Source organism: Vulpes vulpes, chromosome 1 (assembly GCF_048418805.1).
Source record: "Vulpes vulpes isolate BD-2025 chromosome 1, VulVul3, whole genome shotgun sequence".
Taxonomy (NCBI): Eukaryota; Metazoa; Chordata; class Mammalia; order Carnivora; family Canidae; genus Vulpes; species Vulpes vulpes.
Genome location: NC_132780.1, coordinates 3379636 through 3405705, shown reverse-complemented (window position 1 = coordinate 3405705; position 26070 = coordinate 3379636). Strand labels below are relative to the sequence as shown.

Genomic DNA, 26070 nt, shown 5'->3' with positions numbered 1-26070 from the left:
ACTGAGGTCAGAGACATTGAAGAACTTCAGTGAGATGGGATCTGAACTCAGGTGTTTGCACCTTATTCCATAACCTCAAGGCTATAGTGTCCTGATACTACATTTCAGAACTTCTGATTCTCTGGGGTAGGATTCCAAAAGGGTTTATGCTTTGCTTTTAGGGGAGAAGGTTCTGAAATAATTTCTCATTACACTCTGAGACCCTGTTAATATTTATAGTTTAATAACAATAATACTTTCTAGATGATAAAAGCATTCAAGATTTTATTGTAAAAACAATATAACATGAAGTTATTGGGAAAAACCCCCACCATTTGTAATCCCACCACCTTCACAAGCATCTTCATTTCTGTATATATCCTTGTAGATCTCCATATGCCTGACACATCCATATAGGCAGGGGACACTCAACTTCGCTTTCCGGCAACAGCATCTTAAGACTTTAAAATCATCTTGCCAATGGGAGCTGAGGTTTGGCTTTTTTATCTTTGTCATGTGAAAACACCCAGAATCCTCTGTGGAATGATATGAAAATAAGTAAATGAAAAGGAGCAATGTTTTTGCTTTTTGAGAAATCTGGCCTGTCCCCAGGGACACAGGGCTGCAGCATGTGGTCAGTTCCTGCTCCTCTGGTCAGGTCTTAAGAGCCAAAGAAATAGTATTTGAATATGACTTTGATCTGTGTTGGCCACAGCCAAAGATGGTTCATGTGGAGACCTACTGTTCTTCCCGTTTCCATCCTGCATTACAAGATGAGTATAATCATACTGTACAGAAGCACTTGGAGATTTAAAATCCTGGAGAATTTCTGAACATCTCTTTGTGGAATGAAATCGGTGAAGGGTAACAATGTTGATCAGGACATTCACTCACCTCAGGTGGGAATACAGATTAAGAATATATACGTATTTTTTAAAAAAATCACAAGCCTTGATAGCTGAATCATTTGAGGGTGTCTTTTCCAACTAAGTTATAAATGTTGCACGTTACCTCTGATTTTTTAATTTAATAAAAAATTTCAGTTAATCACTCAAACCGTTGACACGAAGCCTTTAATTCCACCTTAGATCTGATGCCGCGTACAGAGCCACCCACGCTGTGCTCCCGTTTCCTGATGTCAGGCAGCCAACATAGAGTTCTGAGGGCACCAGGTTACTTACAGAATAGGATTAGGATTTTCCCAGCCTCTGTGGATAAATGACAGTTTCACATCCGTAATTTCCCAGAATCAGTTTAGGTGGCCACATTGCTGTTTCATCCACACTAGGCTTTCTCAGACTCAGACTTAACAGTGTGAATCAAAATTCCTAATCTAATTTAAATACTATAAATAAGAAGCGTCTACACAGACTTGCTTTTAAGCCCATCGTCTAATTCTGATATGGACCCAAATCACAGTAAGCTCGGTTCATTTTGAGTTTTTAAGTTCCTACGGAATTTTACCAACAGACTAATTCTAGATAACCACCAAACTGTACCATTTCATTTCAGTACGTACCCAAACCAACAAGAACAACCCCAACCCCCACCCCCACCCCAAACAAATGGAATAACCCTTTCTGGTTTAACTTGCATTCTGTGAAATGTTTTAAACTCTGGAAGGAACCTCTGAGTCAATTGGTCAGGGCTCCCCTCGTGTCACCACCAGGGAACCCAGGCACAGGAAGGTCAGTGACTTGTCTGAGGTACTTGGAGAGACAGGGAGAGCCTCTGCCCATCACAGCTGAGCTGGCCTCGAGGGCGAGGCACCCCCCAAAGGAAGACAGAGGCAAGTCCTACCTTTTTTATTTCTCAGGCTGACACACGGGGCTCACATTCAGGGGGTTCACCCCCTTAACAAGCATTCATTACAGAAGGGAGGGCTACATCTGAAAAGCAACCCAGGAGCTAAAAATAGATCAATGTGCAGGCTGAAAAGGAAAATGCAGCATCATCAGGATCCGCACCTAAGTAAACCCCAGACTACTTGTCATTTGACATCACACATCTCCTTAGGAGCTTACTGTAAACCCTAAGTAAATCTTACGGGTTATGTTCTAATTTTCCTCACCAAGAATCTTTCCCTTGCAGCATTTGAAAGCATACGTTCTTAGCGCACACGCACAAAAATGAATTTGCCAGGCATTTTTTTTCTCTCCTACGAACTAGTGTTTGTTAACTACTAGCAATAGTTCAACGTTTCCCTAAGTGCCTTGACATTCCAATTACCTGCCTTCTGAAAATCAAACAGTACTGTTTTCCCAAACGAGAAGTCAGAGAGATATTTTCTCTTTACAGTTATTTATCATAGCATTTAACCTTGGAAATAAAGATCTATTCTTTAACTCGGAAAACTAGATGGTTTTGTTTTTTGCCACAGACTCTAACATTGACCTCATCGTATACATCCTATGCTAAACATTTTAAATCTTGTTCCTATACTTGTATCATGGTATATAAGTCATACCAGATGTTTTTAGAAACTTAATGACTTTGATATCAAGCACCTAAATCAAATCGGGCTTCTATCAGAAAGCAATGTCTTGAATTATATACATAGAAATGAGAGCAGAGAGAGAGAGTGACAGCGGCCTATTGCTCAAGGAGAAAGTGACTCTGCTTGCACCACATAGCGGAAGTTCTAGTAGGCAATGTTAGAACTCCAAATAATATCAAACGTTCCTAATGCTTAAACCTTTCAAACACAGAATTGTTTAGGTGAACAGGTCTGCAGGATAAATACATTCATTGTAATTCAGCTTTTGTGCCTGAGTGTGAAACATTTTATTCCTAATTTCAGCGAGCAGAGGACTCTCAGAATTAGGTACACACCTGATTGCACATATCATTAAATACCCAAGGATCTGCGAAATGGGTGGAAAGGGTGATAATGACATTTGTCCCAATTGCTCTCTATGGATTATGCAACATCTGATGGATTTTTTTTTTCTTCAGTAGGTTCTGCTGAACAATTTTTTTGTCGCCATCACGAAACAAAACAACTTGATAGGAACAGAAGAGTCACTGCATTAGAAACAAGAATAGGAAAAAAAAAAAACAAAACAAAAACAAGAGGGATGCCTGGGTGGCTCAGTGGTTGAGCATCTGCCTTTGGCCCAGGGCATGACCCACACTGGGTTCTCTGCAGGGAGCCTGCTTTTCCCTCTGCCTATGTCTCTGTCCCCGTGTGTCTCTCAGGAATAAATAAAATCTCTCTCTCTCTAAAAAAAAAAAAAAAAAAAAAAGAAACAGAAGAGTATATCTAGGGCGTGGCATTTAAAGGATATTTTCCAACATTGGCTCCCAAAGTGCCCAGCCTGCTTTAGTCTGGGAGAACCGAAACTTTGGGGAAAGTGACAGACATTCTGCATTGTGTTGTGTCCAGGAGGGGGATGAGGGTATGAGGGGAGTTAGAAAAATTTTGTGTCGTCTGTGAAGTTACCCTGGGCTGGCAGGTGCAAAAAGAATTTGAAGTGGCCTCTATTCAGATGAGGCAGAAGGTGTTCCTTTTATTAGTTAAGTCATAAAACTGTTAATCGGCTTAAGACCTTGTGTTTTAAAACTATTATCTCTCTCTCTCTCACACATACACACACACACAGATCCCATATTTCCACTATGAGGTACTGGAATCTTGTGCTGAGGCTGGAAGGGTGGCCCCCAGCACGGGGTGCCAAGGCTGCAGGACTGCTGCTATGTGTCCCTGCCCCTCGGTCCTCCAAGCTGCCCTTGTGAAACTGTAAATTCCCTCCTCCCGGTGGAGGAGTAAATATTTGACCACTTTCGGGGTAAAAATGGAAAAAAAAAAAAAAAAAAAAAAAGAATCCTGGTTAGTTTTCAGCCAAGCCAAAGTCTCTGGGTTTGATTCCTAATTACCTTTTGAGAGTTAAATGCATGTGTTTTCTTAGCCTTATTTCCCCACCAACATTCTCTCTGCACCACAGGTGGCAGGTGGCGGCAGTGCTCACGTAAATTCCAGCCTGGGACCCAGGGCTTTCTACCTTCTTTACTTACTGAGCAAAAGAAGCCTGTGTGCACACGGTGGTTCTGGAAGATTATGCTACGGCCTCCTGCCTCCAAGACGGCCTATTTTAATAACAGATGCACATTTACTAACTTATGTAAGTAGAGACCACAATGTTTGACTCACTGGCACGTATGACACCGTGGCCAAATGTCCTCTACAAAAAAACCAGCTTTGATAGAACAGAATATGGTTCTATGGGTTTTCTTTCGAAATGGTTACGGTTTTTAAAAAGCTGCTGAAATGCCAAGTGGAGGTTGCTGCTTCTAACCCAGTCTCAGGGATAATTGGCTCAAACGGCCTGTGAGGTTTACCCTCCCAGGGGTCAGTGTGAGGGTCAGGGAGCTGCCCAGCTTCCTCCAAAGCTAGCTCTCCTACTGGCTAGCAGGCAGATTCCAAGGGATAGAAAGGATTAAGGGCAAAGAGGATTCTGCAGCCCTCCCCCAAAGGAGGATCAAACAACTCTGGTCTAGTTCTGGAACAAAGATAAGCCCTGGCAAAGGAGGCAAAGGAGAAAGTGCCTGTTTAAATAGCATATGTCCCGCCCTAAAGCTTGCGGCCCTCCGGGCTGGCTGGAGAGAGCCCTTTTCAATAGGCAAGGGGGTGTAGTGGATCCAAGCCCCCGGAGGCAGTTTCGAGGTGTCTTCTCTGGTTTCCTAAGTGCGGAGGGTCAGCACTTGGGGGGGGGACATCAGGGCCCCAAACCTCTTCTAGCTGTTTCTGTTAACTAACAGATACACTCTGCCAAGAAGCTCAGTGGTGCGCCTTGGAAAAAGCACTTTGCACCCGCTCCTCTTTGCACACTCTCCTAGGCTTAGGCCCCAAGGGATTAAGGTAATAAAACCTGCTTACCTCTTCCTAGTTTTTCCCCCCCGCCCCGCAGGAAACAAAATCACCAGCCACACAGAGCGAAACCCGCCCCCCACCCGCTTCATTCCACCTCGGCCCACGCGAGTTTGGAGAGGGGGGATCGCCAGTGGGGTGGAGACCACCCACGTCACACTCCCTACACGCGCCCCTGGCAGCACACGTGGCAACCCAGTAACTCAGAGCAATCTGGGGTCACTGTGGACCGTTTTCTATTAATAAGAGGATAAAGCTGCTGCACTGCAATAGCGGTCCCGCCCTGGCGGCCCGCGCGAAATTAACTCCTCCAGGGCCAGCAAGAGGAATCCGTGTTCCGCCCGGGGCAGGCGGGCGCGTGCTTGGAACCCGCAGGTGTGCCCGTAGGTGTGCCCGCAGGTGTGCTCGCAGGTGTGCTCGCAGGTGTGCCCGCAGGTGTGCTCGCAGGTGTGCCCGCAGGTGTGCCCGCAGGTGTGCTCGCAGGTGTGCACTCTCGGGGGCTGAGGGCCCGGTCCCTTCCACGCGCCGCATCCGCATCCGAGTCCAGTCCGGGCGCGGCCGTCGTTCCCGAGGGATGTCTCCGGGGAGGGAGGGGAGCGGCGTTGGGCTCGTGCGTCCGTGTGTCCGTCAGCTCAGCTTGGCCACGCAGACGGCCAGGGCCACGGCCGCCAGCAGCACGGCGCTGAAGACGGCGGCGGCCAGGGCCTTGCCGGGGTCGCAGGGCCCCGCGCGCTCCTGCACCGACGCGGGGCCCGCGGAGGAGGCGGCGGACAGGAGCTCGGCGCCCGCCCCGTGCCGGGCCTGCACGGTCCAGCGGGGCACGTTGACCTTCATCTCCATGTCGTGGATCATGTCGCTCACCTGGAGGACCTCCCGCTCCAGCTCGCGCAGGTCGTCCCCGTCCCCGTCGCCGTCGCCGTCGCGCTCCGCCAGGTGCCGCAGGCTGCGGGCCGAGCCCCCCGCGCCCCCCGCGCCCGTGCGCACCAGCCGCCGCGGCGCCTGCAGCGGGAAGGCCGAGCCCAGCGCCAGCGCGCGCCGCATGTCGGCCTCCAGCAGGTCCAGGCAGCCGGAGAAGGCCGCCCACAGGCGCTCGAGCTCGGCGCGCTCCTCGCCGCGCAGGCCCCGGTCGCGCAGCGGGGCGGTCAGCAGGGCGCGGGCGGCCGCCGCCAGCTCCTGCGCCTCGCGCCGCGTCCTCCGCAGCTCCCGCCGCAGGGCCTGCGAGTCCGCCGAGCCGCCGACGGCCAGCGCCAGCAGGTGGTGGCGCGCGGTCGCCCTGTTGAGCGCGTCCAGCAGCGCCTTGCCCTCCTCCCGCGCCATGGCCGCGGCCCCGCTCTCAGCGCCGCGGCCCGCCCGCCCCGACGGCGGCCCGGGCGCGGCTCATGGCCCGGGGGCACCCGCCACGCGGCCCGTTAGCGGCCGCCCGCGCCCTCGCCCGCGCCCATCCCGCCGGGCGTCTGCAGCGCCCTCGCCGCCAAGGGCGCTCTCCGCGTTGGCCCGGCGGCCGTCCCCATCCTCCGCGGGGCCGTCCCGGGGCTGGCCGGCCGCTGAGCCGCCGCCGCGTCGGGGCCCCTAGGACCCGCCCACCCCTCCCCTCCCCCCCCCCCCGTCCCCGCGGGGCGCCTCCTCCCGCCCGGCGCAGGGATGGGCGGGCCCCGCGCGGGGCGGTCACGTGCAGGCCCCCCTCTCCCCCTCCTCTGCACCCCATTACCGTCCTGCAGCCCCAGCCCCCGCTACCGTACAGAGGGGGAAACTGAGGCCCGGGTTCAGCAGAGGGGCAGGGCAGGCTCACGCGGCGTCCACGCAGCCGAGGGAGCCGGCACCCAAGGACCCCAAGCGCCAAGCCCCCGCCAGACACGGGGCTCTGTGCCCCGCAGGACTGGGCGCCTCCGCCCCCCACGGCGGGCCGGGCCCGGGCTCCCCGTCGCCGTCCAGCCCGCTTTCCAGGAACGCGGCGCGGACCCCACCTCCAGGGTCACACCCGCTCTGCCCCGCCCCCTCCCGTCCCGGGCATGCGCAGTCCGCGGCTCCGGGCCCCGGCCGGCCCGAGGAGGAAGCGCCGCGCGCCGCCCGCGCCCCTCCCCGGCAGGGCGGGCCCCGCGATTGCTCGGCGCGCACGTCACTCAGGGCGAGGCCGGCCGCTCATTGGGCCTTCCGGGGGCGGCTCCGCCCAGCGGCGGAGTGAAGAGGTGGGCGGCGGAGCGGCCCGCGGTGCTGGGGCGGTGGGCGCCGAGGTCCGCGCGGGGCCCGGGGGGTCGCCGCCGCTCCGACGAGCAGGCGGTGGGACTATGTAGCCTCCAAGTAAGTGTCGTCGCTCCTGCTGCGCCCGCGCCTGCCTCCCCGCGGGGCGGTCGCCTCGGGGCCTAGAGGCCGGGCGGGGCCCCCGAGCGGGGGGAGGGGCTGTCTGCGCCCCGAGGGGGCGGCTGCCCCCGGGCACCCCCAGCCCGCCCCGCCCGCGCTCCGTCTGCTGCCGGGTGGGGGCGGCTGACCCCCCGCGAGCAGCACGGGCCAGCGGGCGCGGGGTCCTGGGAGCCCGGCCGGGGGCGGGGGCGGGGGCCGGGGGGTGTCCGCAGCCGGGGCCCCCGTGGCTCCCGGGGTGGCGGAGGCGCAGCGGGGGAGGAGGGAGTCCCTGCCTGTGAGCCTCCGGAGGGGCCTGCTCTGGGTCGTGCTGGGTCAGAATTACTCCGGGAAAACTTAAAGCAGCAGAGATGTTCCGGGCTCTGCGTCTGTTCAGCTCTTCTCGTCCAGCACGGACCCCCCCCCCGCCCCGCCCCGCCCCAGGCGCGGGAGCCAGGCAGGGCCCCTGGAGACGCTGGGGACTTGGGCAGCAAATGATGCGCCTTCAGCGGGGATTTAGGACACTCGGGGAAGGAGGGGCTGGGGAGCCTGGAGGGACTGCTGGTCTGCCCGCTAGCTGGGGTTCTCCCAAGTTTACGGGCGTCACGGAGGAGAGGCCCCTGTTTTGTTAGCTCACCCTCCCACCACCAGCCCCAGAGAAGAGCAGGGGGCCCAGTGGGGTAGTAGCGTTTTGAGTCCGCCTTCCCCAGCATGGTGTTGAGGTGGACCAGAAGACCCAGAGCCCACCGGGCCCCAGGGCTCCCCCCCTCCCCTCGCCCCTCACTCAGAGCTCTTGTCCTTTAATCTATAGATTTGGGGCCAGGGCTTGGACACTCCAGGCCTGGGCCATGCTCCACTGTGGAGGGTCTTATGGGGGCCTTGGCAGGGGAAGAGCAGTTTTCAAGGCGAAATGGATAGAAGGAGGGAGAACCCATCACTTTGGGGAGCTTTGGGGGACAGCAGAGGGAGATGAGGCTGCAGAGGTGGGTGGAAGGCCAGAAGGAGAGGCCCTTAGTGGCAGGAAGAGAAATTGAGAGTTCATCTAGCAGGGAGTGAAGGGAAAGTCCTGGAAGAATATAGTAGCCCCCGCACTCCCCACGCCGTCCTTTAGTCCACGGAAGATGTGTCCCCAAGACCCCCAGGGGATGTTGGAAACCTTGGATAGGGATCCCTGGGTGGCGCAGCGGTTTGGCGCCTGCCTTTGACCCAGGGCGCGATCCTGGAGACCCGGGATCGAATCCCACGTCGGGCTCCCGGTGCATGGAGCCTGTTTCTCCCTCTGCCTGTGTCTCTGCCTCTCTCTCTCTCTGACTATCATAAATAAACAAAAATAAAAAAAAAAAAAAAAAAAAAAAAAAAAGAAACCTTGGATAGTACCAAACCCTGTAGTCCGTTTTCCCCCTGTACCTATATAGCTATAAGTTTGATATATAAAATACGCATTGTAAGCAACTGACAAAAATAACAAAGTAGAACAATTGTTAACAATATGCTGTGATAAAAGTTATGTCAAGGTGGTGTCTCTCTCTCTCTCTCTCTCTCTCTCAGAATATCTTAATTGTACTGGGCTCACCCATCTTGTGATGCTGTGAGATGATAAAATGCCTCCGTAATGAGATGAAGTGAAAAGAACGATACAGGTATTGTGATGTAGTGTTAGCTACTATTGACTTTCTGACGATATGTCGGGACGAGGATCAGTCTGTTTCCAGACCCCGGTTGACCACAGGGACCTGAAACTGGAAAGCAAAACTGAGGCTCAAGGGGGACTGCTGCCCTGTAGTAGACCTCAGTGTTGGAAAGATCACTTTGTCGTCTTTTACATGGACCATGAAAGGGAGAGGCAGAGGCCTCTGAAGGAGAAGTGCAGGATGGGAGCAGGGACAGATACTTCTGACGAGCCTCTGTGGCGGGAAAGCAGTTGGGGCTCTGAAGCTGAGTAGGTCCCTCGAGTGAGCTCTCCGCACCTGGGCTTGCCACCAGGAATCATGCTGCCCGGCAGCGTCACTGGGAGAGCAAACGGTCCGGTCTGCCTGGAGCCTGGGGTCAAGGTCTTGATTGTGTCTCCTTGTGGCTCTTGGGACGATTGTTGCCCTCATGAGGACAAGTACTGGGTCTTTGTTACTCACACATCTGTGCACCGTTAGTGTTTCTGTGGGGCTCTCCCTTTGTTTATGAATTGCCAGGGTTCTCGGTGTCCAGCAACTTGATCCTCTCCTAGAGGAGCAGAGGAATGTGACCCTGTGATGATAGACACCGGACCTAGAAAGGATTCAGACCCAAAGCCAGACCCTCCACGTGTGAGAGACACTGAGAAGTGGCCTTTGGAGCTCCTGCCCTTCTGGTCAAGATTCTGGCAAGAAAGTGGGTGCTGGTGGCACTGCCTGCAACTCCAGGAGCAGGGTGATGAGTGGCATCCTCAGGGGTTGTTGGGTTCCTCCACATCCTCCTGCTCCCTTAGTGGTCACGCCCCTCTTCCAGCTCTGGGGCCTTCTTTCCCTGCGCTACTCACCACATTCCAGCTGTCACTGTTTAGCCAGTTCTGCGTGTATTGTTTGCTTCTGGTTTTTTGCAAGCGCCTGTGTGGCTGCCTGGGGCCAGCGTCTCACCCTCCCCTGGATGAGGATATCCAGGTTCTGTGAGAGATGACCCCTCCCTGGGAGCTTGAGCTTTCTCTAACACCCCACTATCATTTTGCTCAAGTGGACAGACAGTTACAGCATGCCTACAGTGAGCCAGGGGGCCAGGCACAGACTGGATGCTTTGAAGAGCTTTGAGAAAAGTATGGCTAGGATCCCTAGATGATACAGTCCAGGACATGAGGGACTGTAATATCATACTGTACGTCACCCAGTTGTTTCCCGTTGCTATTAAACATAGATGAATTAGAAAGTTTTCCCTTTTTGCCTTTTCCGTCTGCATCACAAATTAAACTAGTTGGAGACTATTGCTCATCATTTGGAAAATAGGCCTGGTCTGGGTCTTCGGTGAGGTCCCTGATCAAAGGATGGGAGCAGCTATAGCGGTGAGATTTTAGCTGGGAGTTTATCTCTGGGAGGCAAGGCACAGACTTTGCTATGTTGGATTCTGCTGAGCCAGGCTGCACACGGTCACCAGACGGTCCCTGACCACCCAGCCTCATCTGGGCTGGTGGGACGGTTGTAGACCACAAAACCACAAGTGTGCACACCACCTCTTGAAATGTCCGGTACTAGTTTGGGACCTTGCCTGGCTCCCTTGTTCATGAGTAAGCTCTGATAACTCATGTTCAGCGGTATTTGGTATCTTCTGGCTGACTTCGATGGATTTGCTGTAAATCATCCTATCAATTTGAGCTTAGGCAGGGGTGGAATTTTTTTTTTTTTTCAAAAAGGAGTTTTATAAGAGGATTCGCTCATCTTTCCAGTTTTATAAGGAAGGGTCAGTTTACTCTGCATGTTATTTTCAAATATAAAATGAGGACACCTGGGTAGCCCAGTTGGTTAAGTGTCTGCCTTTTGGCTCAGGCCAGGATCACAGGGTCCTGGGACCCAGTCCCACATTGGGTTCCCTCTCCCGCTACACAGACACACACTCTCTCTTTCTCTCTCTCTCTCTCAGATAAATAAAATCTTTAAAAAATACATAAAACTAATTCTTGCAACTAGATTTGTGAAGACGTTAACCTATTTTAAGCATTTATCCCCTATATAAGAATTCCATTCTGGCATTAAGCACCAGATTGTATTAGATTAGCATATGTTTTAAAACACTGCGACCAAAAGGTTGAGAATAGTATTGGACAGAGCTCCTAGAAACCCTTCCCCCCCAGATGGAGGGTTCAGTCATCGGCAACCAGGAGGAATGATGTCCAGGAGAAAACAGATGACTTGGGACTGAAACACAGCAAGCTCTGTCCCACTCACAGCAGTGCTTGCTCCCAGTCTTGCGTGTTTCATGCTCTTGAACTGAATGCTTTGATGTGGCATTTAGGGGCCTCCCTCGCCTTGCTGTCCCTCTCTGACCAGCACTGACTGGACTCATCTCATCTAGTCAAAAAAATTTACTCTTGGGTTTTCTGTGCCCACAGGAACCTGTTCCTGCTTCTTGAACCTTTGCCTTGCTCTGGTCCCTGCCAGGGATGCCTCCCCGCCCTCCCCTGCTGCTCCCTTCTCTGTCCGGTCCTTACCTGTCCCAGCACTGCTCTGGGTTTGTTTTACTCTGCTGATGCACATTCCTTGCCTCCCAGCTAGGTTGCTACCTCCTGCATCCGAGCCCACCCTTGCCACCTCTGTCTCGGGTGCAGAGATGTGGGAGCTCTGCTGGCATCTCGTCTGAGGAGCAGAAGGAGCATCGCTTCCCAGCTTCATTCCGACCGCGTGGCATCCTGCCTCTCATGCGGTTTCTGTCCAAGGTGTCTTTACTTTGCACGCTGTCCTGTAGAACCAGTTGTGTCAGAAACCAGGGAGAATTTTGTTTTCTTATGACTGTGTCCCAACAAAATCGCATTATCCAGTTGTTCTGGTAGGGACTTCTAGAAGGATTATTTGGGCTCCAGGAATAATTGAATTCAACAAGACAAATACCTGAATTGTTACAGAGCTGTCTCTGGGGTCCAGGAAGGGATTATATGTAGCCTTTTTCATGCTAGACTCTTCCCCTAAGAGGATTTGCAGGGAGCTCAAGGGCCTCCTTCAGGCAGTCCCCAGAGGGCCTGCAGCAGAGACAGTTCTGGCTGGACCAGACCGAGGGAATTCAATGTACGGCCCATGTGACTGTCTGTCATGGTGACTTTTCCTTTGAGGGAAATGAAGTGTGGGATCTGTGCATCTGTGGCTTCGGAAATAACCCTTAATCCAGGCATGTTTGTTTTACACGATGGGTGTCGTGGTTAAAGGGGTGGCTGTTAGAATAAATTCTGACATCTGTGTGACTTCAAGTTGGCCAAGTGAGCCTCAGTTTCTTCATCTGCAGCATATGGGGCTAATGATACCAATAGTGAGCATTAGTTATAGTTGGTTGCCTATAGTTATCATGAACATTAAAGTGAGATGAGGATGAATAGAAGTGATCACAGTCCCTGAAACAAAGATACTCTCAAACAGTGGCTGTTTTTATCATCGGCCATTAACAGAAAGAATTCATAATGTGCTTATGTGTGTTGTCCTGGCATCTTCCCAAGAAGGCATTTTGGAATGTTGTTACATAGCAAGGAAGTAATTCAGTTTTTCATTCATATTTCATTTAGGTCATAACAAGGATAAATTTACTTGATGCCCTTTGAGATTTGCTAATTTTCTCTTTTTAAAATGTTTATTATTTATTTACTTATTTTAGAGGAAGAGAGAGGGCAAGCGTGGGGGGAATGAGGCGGGGCAGAGGGAGAAAGAAACTCAGGTAGCCTCCTGAGTGCAGAGCCTGATTGATGCAGGGCTTGATCTCAGGACCCTGAGATCTCGACCCTCAAATTGCGACCTGAGCCAAAACCCAGAGGCAGATGCTCAATGGACTGTGCCATCGAGGAGCCCCAACTAATTTTCTCTTTTTTAAAGAAGAGGTCTCAGGCTCAAACTCAGAATATTTGGCAGTCAGGAGTATCTAGCACATTTTCAAATAATGTTAATTGTTTTTGTAACTTTTTAAAAAGACTTTATTTTTATTTGAGAGAGAGAGCACACGCATGAGTGGGGTAAGGAGCAGAGGGAGAGAGAGAAGCAGACTCCCTGCTGAGCAGGGAGCCCAACACGGGGCTCATTCCTAGGACGCGGGGATCATGACCTGAGCCGAAGGCAGATGCTTAACTGATGGGGCCACCCAGGTGCCCCGTCTTTGTAAATTTTTTTTTAAGATTTATTTATTTATTTATTCATTCATTCATTCATTCATTCATGATAGATATATAGAGAGAAAGAGAGAGGCAGAGACACCAGAGGAGGGAGAAGCAGGCTCCATGCACCGGGAGCCCGACGCGGGACTCGATCCTGGGACTAAGGCAGGCGCCAAACCGCTAAGCCACCCAGGAATTCCCCCCCCCCCCCCGCTGTCTTTGTAATTTTTAAGATTATCTTTTTTTATAGGGGTATACTGTTTTTATTTATTTCTAAACAATGGTGGCATTAAAAATTTTTTAATTATTAATTTGTTTTAGAGAGAGAGAGAGCACACACAAGTGGGGAGAGAGGGAGAATTCCAAGCAGATTCTGTGCTGAGCTCAACATGGGGCTTGATCTCACAACCCTGAGATCAGGACCTGAGTGGAAATCAAGAGTCAGATGCTCAACCACCTGAGCCACCCAGGCACCCTGGAGCATAGTGTTTGTATATTTCAAGTTGTAATAAATGTTCTTTTTAAAATAAATTTTAAAAGAGAGTACGTGTTTAAAGGAATATGTCAAACACTAACAGTGGAGCCTTTATATACAATTATGCAGGTTATTCATTTGCATAGGTGCCCTGCCCGGGAGAGTGAGATGTTGGCAGTACAACGTCTCACTGATGTTGGGGCTGATAAATGGACTGTGAGCTACTTACCAAGCCATGTGCCCTGGCATAGGACTCTTGTACCCACTGGGAAGATGGGGTGCCTTTTTCTGTTTCTCACAAAGATACCCATGTAGGCCAGCAATAAGTGGTGGGACGTTGGTATGCTGTATGGCAAAAACACTGGAAGCAGCATGTAAATGGGAGTCTTATAAGACGAAACAAAAAGACTTATCTGTTTGTACTTTTATTGCACCACTTGAGATGGAGGCTCAGATTCTTTTTCTATGCCCATTTTTCATATTCCTCCCTGGTAGCTCAGTGAAATTAAAATTATGTATAGTAAATGGAGCAGATCAGGGGCAATGGAAGCTCCATTCACAATAGGAGAAAAATCTGTACAGGATATACAAATACTGTTTAATAAAAGTTGTGCATTATCTATGATCTTTATGGAGAAAATTTAATTGGAAGACATAGAAGAAGACATACATGGAAAGACATACCATGTCCATGGATGACGAGATTCATTATTATAAAAATATTGACTCTCCAGTCCATAAACTTAGTGCATTTCTAATAAAAAATCCCAACAGAATTTTTCATGGTCAGTTTTTGATGAGCTGGTTATAATTTATGTGGTATTGCAAAAACTAGGACTAAGTAGACAATTTTTGAGAACAAGGGGGAGGCCTTTCTTTATGAGATATCAAGGCTTACTATGAAGCTGCAGTCATGTAAACTAATGTGGTCTAGCCCTGCTGTGTTCAATTTAATATCCACCAGCCATATGTGACTTTTAAGCACTTGAATGTATCTAGTATTAATTGAAAGGTGAATGTAAAGTACATGCCAAATTTTGAAGATATATTTTTTAAAGATTTTATTTATTCATTAGAGACCCAGAGATATAGGTAGAGGGAGAAGCAGGCTCCTCCGTGCAGGGAGCCTGATGGCGGGACTCGACCCAGGACCTGGGATCATGCCCTGAGCCAAAGGCAGACGCTCAACCACTGAGCCACCCAGGCGTCCTCAAATTTTGAAGACTTAGTAGAGCAAAAAAGAATGTAAAATGTGTCATTAATAACTTTAAAATATTTATCATGTGTTAAAAATATGGTATTTTGGATATATTAGGATAAATTTATTATTAAAATCAATTTTACCTGTTTTGTTTCTCATGTGGCTACTAGAAAATTTTAAATTACATATTTGATTATGCGTAGCATATATGGATTACATTTCTCATATATCTGTTGGATGGCCCTGGTCTAGACTATTGAGATAGAGTAGAGCTCAAAAACAGGCCAAACATATGTGGGAACTTGGAGTATAGCAAAAGGTAGCATTAGTGGCCAGTGTGAAAGGGATAGACTACTCAAAAAATGATAATGGGACAATTGGCTTATGCTGTGGACTAAATGTTTGTGCCCCCTGCCTGTTCATATGTTGAAGTTCTAATCCTTAATGTGATACTATTTGGGGGTGGCAGGTTGGGATCCAATTGGGATTAGATGAAGTCATGCGAGTGGGGCCCTCAAGATGGAATTAATGCCCTTATAAAAAGAGGAAAAGACAGGAGAACTCTGCCCCGTGAGGATATAGTGAGGCAGTGGCAGGCTACAGTCTAGGCACTGGGCCCTCGTCAAGAACCAGATCTGCGAGCATGTTGGTTTTGGGCTTCCAGCCTCCAGAACTATGAGAAGTACACGTAAGCCACTGAGTCTGTGGTATTTTGTGATAGTAGCCCAAACAGCCCATGGTAGCTTTACCATATGGGAAAAAATTAACTTAAGATGCCTAATTTATTGATGTATGTATATATAAAGATATATGTATGTATAAACAAAGATATATTGAAGAGCTAAAAGTGAAAAATCCTAAGATTCTTAGGAATTATAGAGACTATATTTATGGCCTTGGAGTTGATGTGGTTTCAGTAGGCTTTGCTGCATAATAAACCAACCCAAAACTTAGTGACCTAGATGGTCACAACTTATTATTTCCTACTATTCATGGGCTGGCAGAGTCGTTCTCTACCTGGTTTCGCTTGGACTCACTCACGTGGCTGCATTCAGCTGGCGGGCAGGCTCTGCTCACTGGGCCTCTCTTCCTCCCATGGTCCTTCATCCCACGGGCTTCATCATAGCACGGTGATCTCAGGGTGCCAAGAAGAATGGGTGTGGAATCTGTAGCCTCTTGGAGCTGACCCAGAAATGCCAGAACATCAATTCTGTCTGTTGGTTGGTTACAGCAAGCACAGGGCTGCCTCAGAATCAAGGAAATGGACTCCATGTTCTGAAAGGGGGAATGGTGAAGTCACTTTTCAGAAAGGTACACCAGATGATAGGATTTTCCTAAGATCCGAAAAGCACTGACCATGAAGGCAAGGGCTGACAAGGTCAGCTATATTAAAAATCAAACACTTCTATTTCTGAAACACCTATTTGAAAAAATGAAGAGACAAGTCATGGATTGGGAGACGATATTTGCAACACCTTTTAGTCTCCAGATACATGAAGAACTATAAATCATCAGAGAAAGGCCAACAACCCACTTGAAAAATGGGCAAAAGACATGATAAAGTAATTTATACAGAACAAGGAAATGTTCAGTTTCTTTAGATAAATGAGAGATTAAAACAGCAAAATACTGTTTTATCCTTACAGACTGGCAGAAACGAGATAATGGGAGGAAATGAGAAGCATTGGCTAGTGCGTGGTGTGAGGAAGGGGTGTCCTCATGCCCTTTCCATGGAGGTAGAAAGCCGCCCAGTGTTGTCAGTCTCCGGTGGTGGTGGAGGTGGATGCACCCTGCAGGGCCTCTCCTGGGGACGTTCCTAGATAATGTGCTCGGGGTGTGTACATAAGGGTGTAAGCTAGCTCATGCCAGCATTGTGCATGACACTGAAAACGTGGAAGCAATGTAAATGTAGGCTATCAGGTAACAAACTGTGTCATGTTCATTTAAAAGAATGCCATACAGCAGACATCAGTGAATGAACGAGGGCTGTAGGAATCAGCATGGCTAGAATTTGAGAACACGTTGATGGGAAAAGGTATGTCCCAGGACACTGGTAGTGTGAAACCATTTATGTAAAATTCGAAGCTCCTACGACAGTATTTTATGTTACTTATGAATACACGTGTATTAAAGCAATAGAAACGTGAGCAAGAAGGATACACAAGCTCAGGATAGTGGTGGCTCTGAAAGGGAAGGACAGAATGAAATCAGAGAGGGGCATAGGGGGGTTCCAGTCTATTCTTTTTTTTTTTTTTTAATTTTATTTTAGAGAGAGTGTGAGCAGGGAAGGAGCAAAGGGAGGGGGAGACAATCTCCAGCAGACTCTGCACTTGAGCACAGAGCCCGATGCAGGGCTGGATCCCAGACCCCCGAGATCATGATGACCTGAGCTGAAACCAAGAGCTGGATGCTTAACCAACTAATCCACCCAAGCAACCCTCCAACTCTATTCTGATGTACCTTATTTCTTAAAAGAAAATCTGAAGCAAATATGGCAAAATATATATGGGTAGCTCTGAGTGGCAGATTTGCATTATTCATCTGTTTTTCTCTATGTGCTTAAAATATTTCATTAAAAATCTATGCATGTCTTTAAAATATAATCCTGGTCACATAGGATATTCTAAAAATAGTCATTTTTACTTTTTGCTATGATTTGGAGTTTGACAAGGTGTTTTTTGTTTTTTTTTTTAAGATTGTATTTATTTGAGAGAAAGCAAGACGGGGGAGAGAGAGAGTGCAAGCACGCATGAGTGGTGGGGAGGATGAGATGGAGAGGGAGAAGCGGGCTCCCTGCTAAGCAGGGAGCCCCATGTGGGCTCGATCCCAGGACCCTGGGATCATGACCTGAGCCAAAGGCAGATGCTCAACCATTGAGGCACCCAGGCATCCCCACCCTGGTGCCCCTTAACAAGGTTTTCTGAACATAATTTCTGCAATTAACCAATAGACAGGTCATCTTGGAATTGGGGGTTGTCTGATATTTCTTACAGGCTAGAATAATATGTGTCAGAGACGCTTTTTAGAATTCGCCGGATCAGGACTTTTGTGTGTTACATAAATCTGAAAGTGTTCATTTACTGCTCTTTCTCCCCTTGTCCCAGGAGACTCTCTCTGCCCCATCTGAAGTCCATATGGCTCTGTATGATGAAGATCTCCTGAAAAATCCTTTCTATCTGGCTCTTCAAAAGTGGCGTCCTGACTTATGCAACAAGGTGGCCCAGGTCCATGGCATCGTAAGTGCATCGATCCTGAGGGTGGACCGGCTCCGTTAGGTGCGGACAGAGCAGTGTTGATAAGGCCAGAAATACGGTAGACTTTGCCTACGTTTAGAGGGAGTCAGTTACAGACCTGCTGAGTATAACGAGCCCCAGACCGTGGTCTGTGCTAGAATGAGCAGAGATGGACCGCCACGAGCTGCCTCCTCCACGAAGCCTCCTGGCCCTGCACCAGCCTCGGGTGTAGTCCTTTCTCTGTTGACACTGATCTCACGGTGTTCATCTGTTTCTCTTTCCACGTTGACCGTGAGGGCTTGTGTGGGGGGCACAGAAAGCCGATTTCCCTCAGGGCATCATGGGCCCTTCTCTGTGACCTGTGTGCTCACTCACATGGAATAAGGGAACATGCCACACACTCGTATGTTGCCTTGAAGGGCATTTCCTAAAGGGGAAGAACCAGTGGAATATTGGAGGCACCCAGGTTGCAGGACGAGGGAGGCACGTGAGAGAAACGACAGTGGGGCGTCTGCTGCCTGCAGGGGAGCAGGCCCTCCGCTCCCGGGGTGCCTCCGTTTGTGTGTTGTCCTCATGCCATGCTCCTGCGGTTGTGGCTGAGGGTTTGGCCTAGAGAAGCCAGCGTAGCTCGCTTCACTTTGGGGTGTGTGCTGCCTTGTTGGGACTGGCGCTGACGTTCACTTTACCCCCTCTGTCCCGCTGCCACCACAAGTCTGCTTCCCCAAGTTCCTCCAGTTTTTCGGATTGGTTTTGTGATTCACATGTTTTTCCCAGAATTACTTTACTTTGGTTTTTAGAAGTCATAAAGGTCATTTGTGTGTGTGTGTGTGTGTCTCTACATGTGTACACATATATACATATATACGTGTGTATGTATATATACATAAAATAGAGAATAGAGCTGTTTCCAAGAAGAAAATAAAAATCATATAAAGTTCACAGAGACATCATCATCTGTTCATTTCCCAGGAGTTATTAAATGCTACCCTGGGCAGGGTCCCACATTTAATGCTGAGGGTTCGGCCCAAAACGGGAAGAAACGTCACCCTCTTTTTTATCTTTATAGAGCTTTGGATTCTATTGGGAGAAATGGTCATGATCTGGGCAAATACGTACTAATTACGGTTTTGAGACATGTCGCAGAGAAATAGCACAGCATACAAAGCAATCATGGTAACTGACCGAATTTGGGAACTATTTCCTCCCTTTGTTCTATAATATTTTTTAAAATGCTGTCTGGGCAAGAGCAAGCTATGTGTAACTTTCTCTTGCTCTTTAAGAATGCCACGCTGTGGCGCCCCGTGGCTCAGTCAGTTAAGCCTCCAACTCTTGATTTTCAGGTCAGGTCATGATCTCAGGGTCGTGAGATCGAGCCCCGCTTCAGGCTCCGCACTGGGCACGAAAGATTCTCTTCTCCCCCCTCCCCACTCCCACCCCTACGCTCCCCCCGCCAGCTCATTCTCTCTCTCTCTCCCCGAAACAAAAAGAAGGCCACGCTGTGAATGCTCTGTGAGACCTGTCCATCTTGCTCACCGCTATGTTGCCCGCACTTAGCACGGTTCCTCTTACGAGGTGGATGTTTTCCCGGCTGCAAATAGTGGAATCCCACTCAGGCTCACTTTAGCAAAAAAAGGAAATGTGGTGTAAGAACTTTGGTGTCTTGGTCACCTTCCTTTTGGAAGCTGTCATCGGGATTCCCGGTAGTGTCCTAGGTCCTCCTGAGATCTGCAGGGTCCATGAGGAGCTGCCCGGGGCCCACGCTTGACAACACTGACTTTGTGGCCGTCAGTAGATGGGAGAATCAGTGAGGCCCACTTCGCCGCAGGAGTCCCAGTGGGAAGGAGCTGGCTGCTGCTGCCCGGCCCAGTCAGGTATTGATGGCTGGCTCCTGGCCCTCCTGGCCGTAGGATGGGCGCTCCGGTTCATCCTGGTCTAGTCCACAGTAGTGCTCCATCCACGTCTGTTGGGGGACTGAGAAAGAACATGCGAGCCACCTCTGGAAGAGTGCTCATCAGCTGTTTCTGCTACCACCAAGGGATCGCTTTCACCTCAGCAGGTGGATGCTGAATTTCTTTCCTTGGGGCCTGGCCATCAGGCCAAGTTTGGTGCCCTTGAATCAGCCATGGGGATCAGAGTCATTTATTGGGTCCTAAGACACTGTGAAATCATCACTTTTTCACATGTGTGTCTCTCCCCTCCAGGGTTAACTGCCCCTCACACCTCTTCCTGAAGCCCTGCTCACTGGCCCCCTCATCCTCATGTGACAGAGGTGCAGCTCGACTGCTCCCTCCGCCTGCCCCATCCCCCCCCCCCCCCCCCCCCCCAGTGTGACTTCCTTCCAAATCCTTCCTTTGATCGGGTCCTTTGATTGGGATGCCTCTGCACCTCCTGCCATCACCTGCTCTCTGACTGGATAGGGAAAGCTCCTTCTCCCCCGTGTTCCCCAGATTCTCACCACAGAGGCCTGTGACACCCCTGCACTGCTACTAATAGTCACTCCTGTTCTCTTTAATTAGCATCCAGCTAATTACACACTGTGGTATCTTGAGAGTGGGCTGGGCAGGCCTGCCGCCTCTCTGGGGCTCTTATCCATGAGGTGTCAGGAGAACGTTCTCCAGGATTCCCAGGTGGATTGAGGAGGGGTCCATTTGCCTAAAGGAGAAACAAAAATTACAAAAGGGAGATTAAATTTGTTCCTCCCTTGTTGTGACCTTTTTTTTTTTCCCTTTAAGATTTATTTATTTTATTAGAGCACGAGAGAGTGAGTATGGTGGTGGTGGGGGTGGTGCAGAGAGGGAGAGAGAGAGAAGCTCAAGCAGACTCCTCGCAGAGGATGGAGCCCTGCATAGGGCTCGATCCCACAACCCTGAGATCATGACCTGAGCCAAAACCAAGAGTCGGACACTCAACTAACTGCACCATCCAGATGCTCCTACTGTGATGTTATAATTATGGGGTATGTAGGCTTTTGAGGGCTAGCCTGGAACCTGTCAGCGTGTCTTCCAAGTTCCAAAGAACTGACTTTCAAGTAAAATACCTAGACAGGCCAGCTACGGACACTGAGGTTCATAGTCTAGCTCTTAGGATTCATTTAGCACAGATCTAGCCAACAAACATTCATTGAGCACCATGACGTACCTACCGGGCACCGTGCTGGGTTTCCAGGATTGCGTAGGTGAGCAGGGAACACAGCAGGGCTTCGGGGAATTCCAGAAGCTGGCTGTCGGTAGCTCAGAAGAATGAGTGTCGTGACAGAAGTCGCCCTAATGCTGCATGGAGAGGAGTCAGGGGGGACCCTAGAGTAGTGTCACCAATGCTGATTCTTGCTTTTATCCTACTGTGATTTCTTTAATTGCTATTACTTAAAAATTCTTTATAAAAGGGCTAGAATAAGGGGCACCTGGGTGGCTCAGGGGTTGAGCGTCTGCCTTTGGCTCAGGTTGTGATCCCGGGGTCCTGGATCGAGTCCCGCATCGGGCTCTTTGCAGACAGCCTGCTTCTCCCTCTGCCTCTGCCTGTCTCTCTGTCTCTCATGAATAAATAAATAAAATATTTTAAAAAAATAAAGGGCTAGAATAAAAAGTTTTGTTAAGCTTAAGAATAAGCAGGTCCCTGACTTATGGTCAACTCGGAGACTCTAAACTCGGTGTTGTCCACGTAGGCTGTGACGTCCGTGGCATCTGACATCTGAAGCTCCATCTTAGGAGAGCCCTGAAGGCACTTGGACTTGACCCCGCCTCCCGTGGGCAGCTTCCCAGCTGCTGCACCTCCCCAGCCCCCAGCGGCTGGCCTCCTCACCCTCCCTCCCAGCCGGACAGCCCAGCTGCCGGCTTCTGCCTGCAACGAAACGCTCCGGGCGGCATTGTCTGCCTGAAAACTGGGGGGTCCCTGATACTGGAGGACCCCTGTTCACTCAGCAAACATTGATGGGGCACCTACCGTATGTCGAACGCTGAGGCTGGTAATGGGGACACATGCAGCAGGAGCCAGTTGTGCTTTATTTAAGTTAGGGAGGCAGGCAAGGCACATCAACAGGTAAATAGAGTTTAATCACAGTTTCCTGGGATGAGGTTCTCCGAAGCGCCTCGGCAGTTCTTGGTCTCACACGGGACTGCGTGACTCCATCCATAGAGCACGCGTGGGACCGTCTCTGGGCCTCCCTGAGTTTGGGCGTTAAACACCCCCCGGGGGACCCCTGGGTGGCTCAGCAGTTGAGCATCTGTCTTGGGCTCAGGGTGTGACCCCGGGGTCCTGGGATCAAGTCCTGCATCGGGCTCCTTGCATGGAGCCTGCTTCTCCCTCTGCCTGTGTCTCTGCCTCTGTCTGTGTGTCGCTCATGAATAAATAAATAAAGTATTTTAAAAATAAATACCTCCCAGGTGTGGGTCATGGGCATTCCCTTACCCATGCCCAGACCTCAGGTCCCTGGGCTCTTCTTTCTGTGCTCCCGGAGGCCATGAGGAGGTTTTTCCTCAATTCAGGCTAATGCCTGACGGCCTACCTTTTCTTTCTTTCTTTTATCTTTATTTTTTCCCTTTTTTTCATCAAGTTTATTAAAGTTTTTTTCATCACTTTTATTAAAATTTGAAATTATTTTGAAACAGTTTTTAAAAAATTAATCTCTATGCCCAACATGGGGCTCAGACCACACCCTGAGATCGAGTCACGTGCTCTAGTGACTGAGCTTACTTTCAAACATACGATAAAAGTAAGAAGAACAGTATAATGAGTCCCATGCTCCTGTCACCCAGCTTCAGCCGTGGTCAGTTCGGTGGCCCTGTCACATGTCATTTCTGCCCGCCTCTTGCTCTCCACCCTCGGCCACTGGATTATCTTCTTTTTTTTATTTTAAAGGTTTATTTTTATTTATTTATGGTAGACATAAGAGAGAGAGAGAGGCAGAGACACGGGCAGAGGGAGAAGCAGGCTCCATGCTGGGAGCCTGACATGGGACTCGATCCCGGGACTCCAGGATCACACCCTGGGCCGAAGGCAGGCGCTAAACCGCTGAGCCACCCAGGGATCCCCGGCCACTGGATTATCTTGAAACAAATCCCAGAAAATTATGTCAGGTGGTCCTGCGGCTTCGTCTGTAGGTGTTTAGGAATGTGGCTCTAGATGGCAGGGCCTCTTCAAAAACGTAACCACAACGCCCGTTATCACGGTGATTCTTCAGTATTGCCAACTCCCCTGTCCCCGTTCACATTTCCCATGTGGTCTCGTAATTGCCTCACAGTGGGTTGGTTGGGATCAGGACCCAGGGGAGAGCCACAGGTCACGCTGGGATCCATGAGGGAGTCTGTCCTTCCTCCTCACTGTGGGGCGCAGAGGCGCGCGTACCCTGTGTGTAAGGCAGGCTCAGTGTTGACGTCCGTGTGGCCTGGTGAAACTGTCTCCCCTGTCTTCTCCCCGCTTTTCCTCTTCCCCTTTCCTCGTTTTCTCCCTTTGTGCCTTTGCAGTTCATCCATCCGGGTGGGTCATCCCAGAGAGCTTCCCGCATCCTGGCCCCCGGCGGAGGGTCCCCTGTTCACGGCCTAGTAAATCCAGATGTTGATCCGAGTCCCTCTCAGTTGTTTGAGGAGGGGCCAGGCCACTTGGTCCACGGGGCGGCCTCCTTCCCTCCACAAGTGCCTCCTGCTGTGAGAGGAGGAGAGGCTGAGCTGCTCCTTCTCCCGGCCCGAGGAGGCCCCGGGTGACAGTGGCTCTCCGGGCTGCGGGGTCTCGCGGGGTCTCTGCGGAGGGGACTCCAGCGGGCTCTGGGCTGAGGCCAGGACAGGGGTCAGGAAGTCTGCAGGAGTGTGAGTCGGGGCTGCACCCGCCACTCACTGGCTGCGTGACCCTGGACGGGTTCCTTAGCTTCTTTGAGCCTCAGTTTCCTTGTCTGTACGATGTTGGTCGCCTGGAAGCCGTTTGCTTGGGGGATGGGGGTTAGGAGATGGGGCTCTGAGGGACGGTGCCACCTGGGCCCTCTTCCTTCTGAGTACACTTGAGTCCAAGAGGGTCCCCGAGCCGCCACACACAGAGACCACCGTTGACCTCTCAGGTGGAGCCTGCCCCAAAGAGAGTCTGGCACCCCGGCCTACCTTGGTGGCGGCCGCAGTCTGCCAGAGGAAGCCCCGTTTCTGTGGCTCGTGTTACCAACTACGATCACAACTAGGATTAAAAAAAAAAAAAAGTAGGGCAGCCCTGGGTGGCTCAGCGGTTTAGCGCCGCCTGCAGCCCAGGGCGTGATCCTGGAGACCCTGGATTGAGTCCCATGTCAGGCTCTCTGCATGGAGCCTGCTTCTCCCTCTGCCTGTGTCTCTGCCTCTCTCTCTCTCTCCCTCTGTGTCTCTATGAATAAATAAAATCTTAAAAATAAATTAATTAATTAATTAAAAAAAAAGAAGAGAAAAGAGTGTCTTCCAGGTGCAGCGTTTCCCATTCCAGCGATGGGACTGCGTGTGGCTTTTCAGTTTCACCTTTCTCTTCTTTCCAAACTACCCTGTCTCCCTTGGGAGTTGTCCCCAGACCTGTTGAGAACAGAGTGGGGCACCTGGTGTTGGCTGGAGTGGGGGGACCCAGCGGGTGTGGGAACTGGCCTGGGGGCTGCGGCCGCCCGTCTGTCACCACCCCCCCGCGTCACGTGGTCCTGCCCTCCAGGAGGTGAAGCTGCGGGTGGCCCATCCCGTAGCCCTCCCCCCCGCCTGTGTTTTCCAGGTCCTGGTGCCCTGCAAAGGAAGCTTGTCGAGCAGCGTTCAGTCCACTTGTCAGTTTGAATCTTATATTTTGATACCCGTGGAAGAACACTTTCAGACCTTGAATGGAAAGGTATGCATTTCGTCGTGGGCCAGCCAGGGTCCCTAACAAGGCCTCTGCGCTGGAGGAGGGGGGAAGGGGGGTGGGGAAGGCACAGGGCTGCTCTCCCTCGGGGTGGCTCTGGAACACCTCCTGGACCCAGTCCTTCGGTGACTGGTTTTACGTCTGTTCTCCCGAAAGCTCACCAGTTTCTTGGCCACAAATTGGACGGGGCATCAGTTTAAACTTTTTAGAAAACAGGGTTTTGAAGTCCTGTCGAACCTTCAGAAGGCCTCGGTAAAGTACGAAGGACTCTCCTCTGCTCTTCCCCCACGGTGGTCAGCGGTTAGCATCTTGGCCACATTTGCTTGGTCATCCGTCTCTCTCCCCGCCCCCCCATGCGCTACCTGGTGTTGCCTTTTCCGAGCCTTTTTCAGGAAAAGAGTGTATTGCAGACACCACATCCCTTTATTCGAAAATGTGTGTTTTCTGCATGACCACAGCAGGGCGACCACGCTCAGGAAAGGCTCCATGAATAGGATGCTGCTCAACGTACTGTCCTCAGACGAGTCGTGCTAATTATACAGATTATATACCCTTTCATAGAATTAGATTTTTTTTTTCTTTTTCGATCCGGGTCGGGCAAGGCATTCAGTTGTTGGTCTTTTTAGTTTCCTTCCATTTGGCACGGTCCTGGGGCTTTGTCTTTCGGGACTTGGGCGGCTTGTTTTGCTTTGTGGCCTCTTCCTCAGCATGGGGTTCTCAGAGCTTGAAAGGGTGTTTTATCTTTCTCCGCGTGCTCAGCAGCAGGAGATGCAGGAAGGCAGTCTCTCATCCTCGATGTGACCTTTGGGGTCCACATTTTCTTACATAGTGGAGATGGATGCATTGGTGGGGGCGGGGGGCTGGTCCTCAGCGGGGTTGGAGTGGGCCCAGGTGCCCGGTGTCAGCCCTTCAGCTCGTGGGCCCCTTGGCAGGAGCAGAGAGACAGGACACAGGGTGACTGATGTGCCAGCTTGGGTTGGGGCCCCGCCCCACATGTTGGCTTGCTCTCTTCGGGGAGAGGACTGAGGAGTCCAGCTTATCGTGTGGCCTGTCTGCCCGGGCACCGGGCCGGGGCTGGAATGCTGAATGTGGCCGGGACAGCAGCCGGTCACCCCGGCCCCTTGCAGTCCCGGGACATCCCAGGACAGCCTTCTTCCTTCCTCCTTTCCCGGAGGGTACAGGCTTTCTTCTGCCCTGAGGACCAGCTTAATGCTTCTCTGTCACAGTATTTAGAAAGCATCAGCCACAGCTACAGGGCCAACAGAGAGGGAAAAAAAAAATTAGTATCAAAAAGCAAACTGGAAGAGTGTTCATGCTCCCTGCCTCCCAAACCCCCACTGGAGCGAAGGCGGG

At 50.8% G+C, this 26070-nt stretch overlaps 2 protein-coding genes across 5 annotated transcripts in view; one reads left to right on the top strand and one right to left on the bottom strand.

The window, feature by feature from the left end:
• Window positions 1-247: 247 nt before the first annotated feature.
• On the bottom strand, window positions 248-6413 carry RGS9BP (regulator of G protein signaling 9 binding protein). Its single transcript, XM_072749860.1, has one exon. It carries the CDS (start codon window positions 6161-6163, stop codon window positions 5474-5476), a length of 690 nt encoding a protein of 229 aa, XP_072605961.1. The 5' UTR covers window positions 6164-6413; the 3' UTR covers window positions 248-5473.
• Window positions 6414-7011: 598 nt separating this feature from the next.
• Window positions 7012-26070, top strand: part of ANKRD27 (ankyrin repeat domain 27) — a 52522-nt gene continuing 33463 nt past the window's right edge. The window contains exons 1-4 of one of the 4 annotated variants that reach the window (XM_026010183.2): window positions 7012-7144; window positions 8729-8820; window positions 17767-17898; window positions 24595-24705. In XM_026010183.2, the coding sequence (XP_025865968.2) occupies window positions 17797-17898; window positions 24595-24705 (213 nt within the window). In that variant the 5' untranslated portion in view covers window positions 7012-7144; window positions 8729-8820; window positions 17767-17796. The remainder of the gene's footprint in view (window positions 7145-8728; window positions 8821-17766; window positions 17899-24594; window positions 24706-26070) is intronic. The other 3 variants (XM_072749823.1, XM_026010184.2, XM_072749826.1) reach the window with 3 other exon arrangements.